Source organism: Arachis ipaensis, chromosome B06, assembly GCF_000816755.2.
Source record: "Arachis ipaensis cultivar K30076 chromosome B06, Araip1.1, whole genome shotgun sequence".
In the NCBI taxonomy this organism is placed as follows: domain Eukaryota; kingdom Viridiplantae; phylum Streptophyta; class Magnoliopsida; order Fabales; family Fabaceae; genus Arachis; species Arachis ipaensis.
In genome coordinates this window covers 8,518,044-8,519,287 of record NC_029790.2, presented here as the reverse complement: position 1 = coordinate 8,519,287, position 1,244 = coordinate 8,518,044, and the positions used below count along the sequence as shown (strand labels likewise).

Sequence of the window (1,244 nt, the reverse complement as noted above, 5' to 3'; positions counted from 1 at the left end):
CAAATATGGCATCCTAAGTAATCAATAAGTTCAAAATTAAAACATGCAGTGTCTGGTTGTGGTAATACCTAAATAATGTTTGCTTTTAGCCAGTGTTCTTCTTATGTGAAATTAAAAAATGATCGTTAATCAAATATCAAATATTAAACTCAACTCTCTGATTCTTTCCTATGTAAATTATTTATGACTAGAATTTAGAATTTAGAATTTAAGTTTTAAAATTCTATATTTAGTTCTTTTATCAAATAGCTTTATGGATAGTGTATGAGTTATTGAGTTTGCCGACAAAACTTTTCTATTTGGTCTGGGATTTTTGGTATAGGGCTGAACTCTAGACTCAAACGTGATGAATACTATATAGAATATTACAAATGGATTTGAGTTGGGCTTAATCTGTATATTTGGGCTTATGATGATTGAAAGTCTCTATTATGGGAACTGGGCCTAGTTGAATGGACCTTATAAAAAATTGGAAATTACTTAGAGGTGGTTGAGGATGGACATTGGACGGTGGTTGATGACTTGATGCGGTCTTGGTCTTGAAGGGGCATTTCGGTAAATTCATAAAATAACTAGAATTCGTGCTGGCTAAGGATCCACACCACAAGAAGGAAGCGCGCAGTGCAAATTGCAACCCCAAACCGAACCAAGCGAAACTCCTTCGTACTTTCCTCCCCCTTCTCATTTCTTACACACCCACACACTCTCTCTCTCTCTATATATATAACTCACTCACTTACACACACAAATACATAGTCGTCTACTTCATTTGCTTCTTCCTCTTCTTCTTCTTGTGGTGGTTGTTCCAGTTCCTACTTCAATCGCAAAACCAATGGACCGCGACACTTTGGGTTTTCCCTTCGGTACTGCTTCTAGAAGCTACCCATCCAGACACAAATCCCGTTATGCTGGTATTTTCTTCTTCTTTATAACACAGTTTCGTGGGGTCGAAGCAAAAAAGGTCCTTTTTTCCTTTTTGGGGTGTGTTGTGTTAGCTCAATATTTAACCTTTTTATTTATTTATTTATTTTGGTGGGGATGTTGAAGCAGAGGTGTTCGAGGATTTTGAAGAGATGAAAGGGGAAGATGAGTTGAGGACGGTATATCCATGCCCGTTTTGTGTAGATGACTTTGATCTTCTCGAGCTTTGTTGCCATATTGACTTGGAACATTCTCTTGAACCCAAATCTGGGGTATTTTATTCGTCTCCCACCTTTTAACATTTTCTTTCCTTTTCATTTAAA

General features: G+C 36.9%; 1 protein-coding gene across 2 annotated transcripts in view; it reads left to right on the top strand.

Annotated features, from left to right (window-relative positions):
* LOC107645672 (protein DEHYDRATION-INDUCED 19 homolog 3) overlaps positions 610-1,244 on the top strand; it is a 2,966-nt gene continuing 2,331 nt past the window's right edge. Inside the window, exons 1-2 of one of the 2 annotated variants that reach the window (XM_021103890.1) lie at positions 610-911; positions 1,048-1,193. In XM_021103890.1, coding sequence (XP_020959549.1) covers positions 833-911; positions 1,048-1,193 — 225 coding nt within the window. In that variant the 5' untranslated portion in view covers positions 610-832. The remainder of the gene's footprint in view (positions 912-1,047; positions 1,194-1,244) is intronic. The other variant, XM_016349745.2, reaches the window with a different exon arrangement.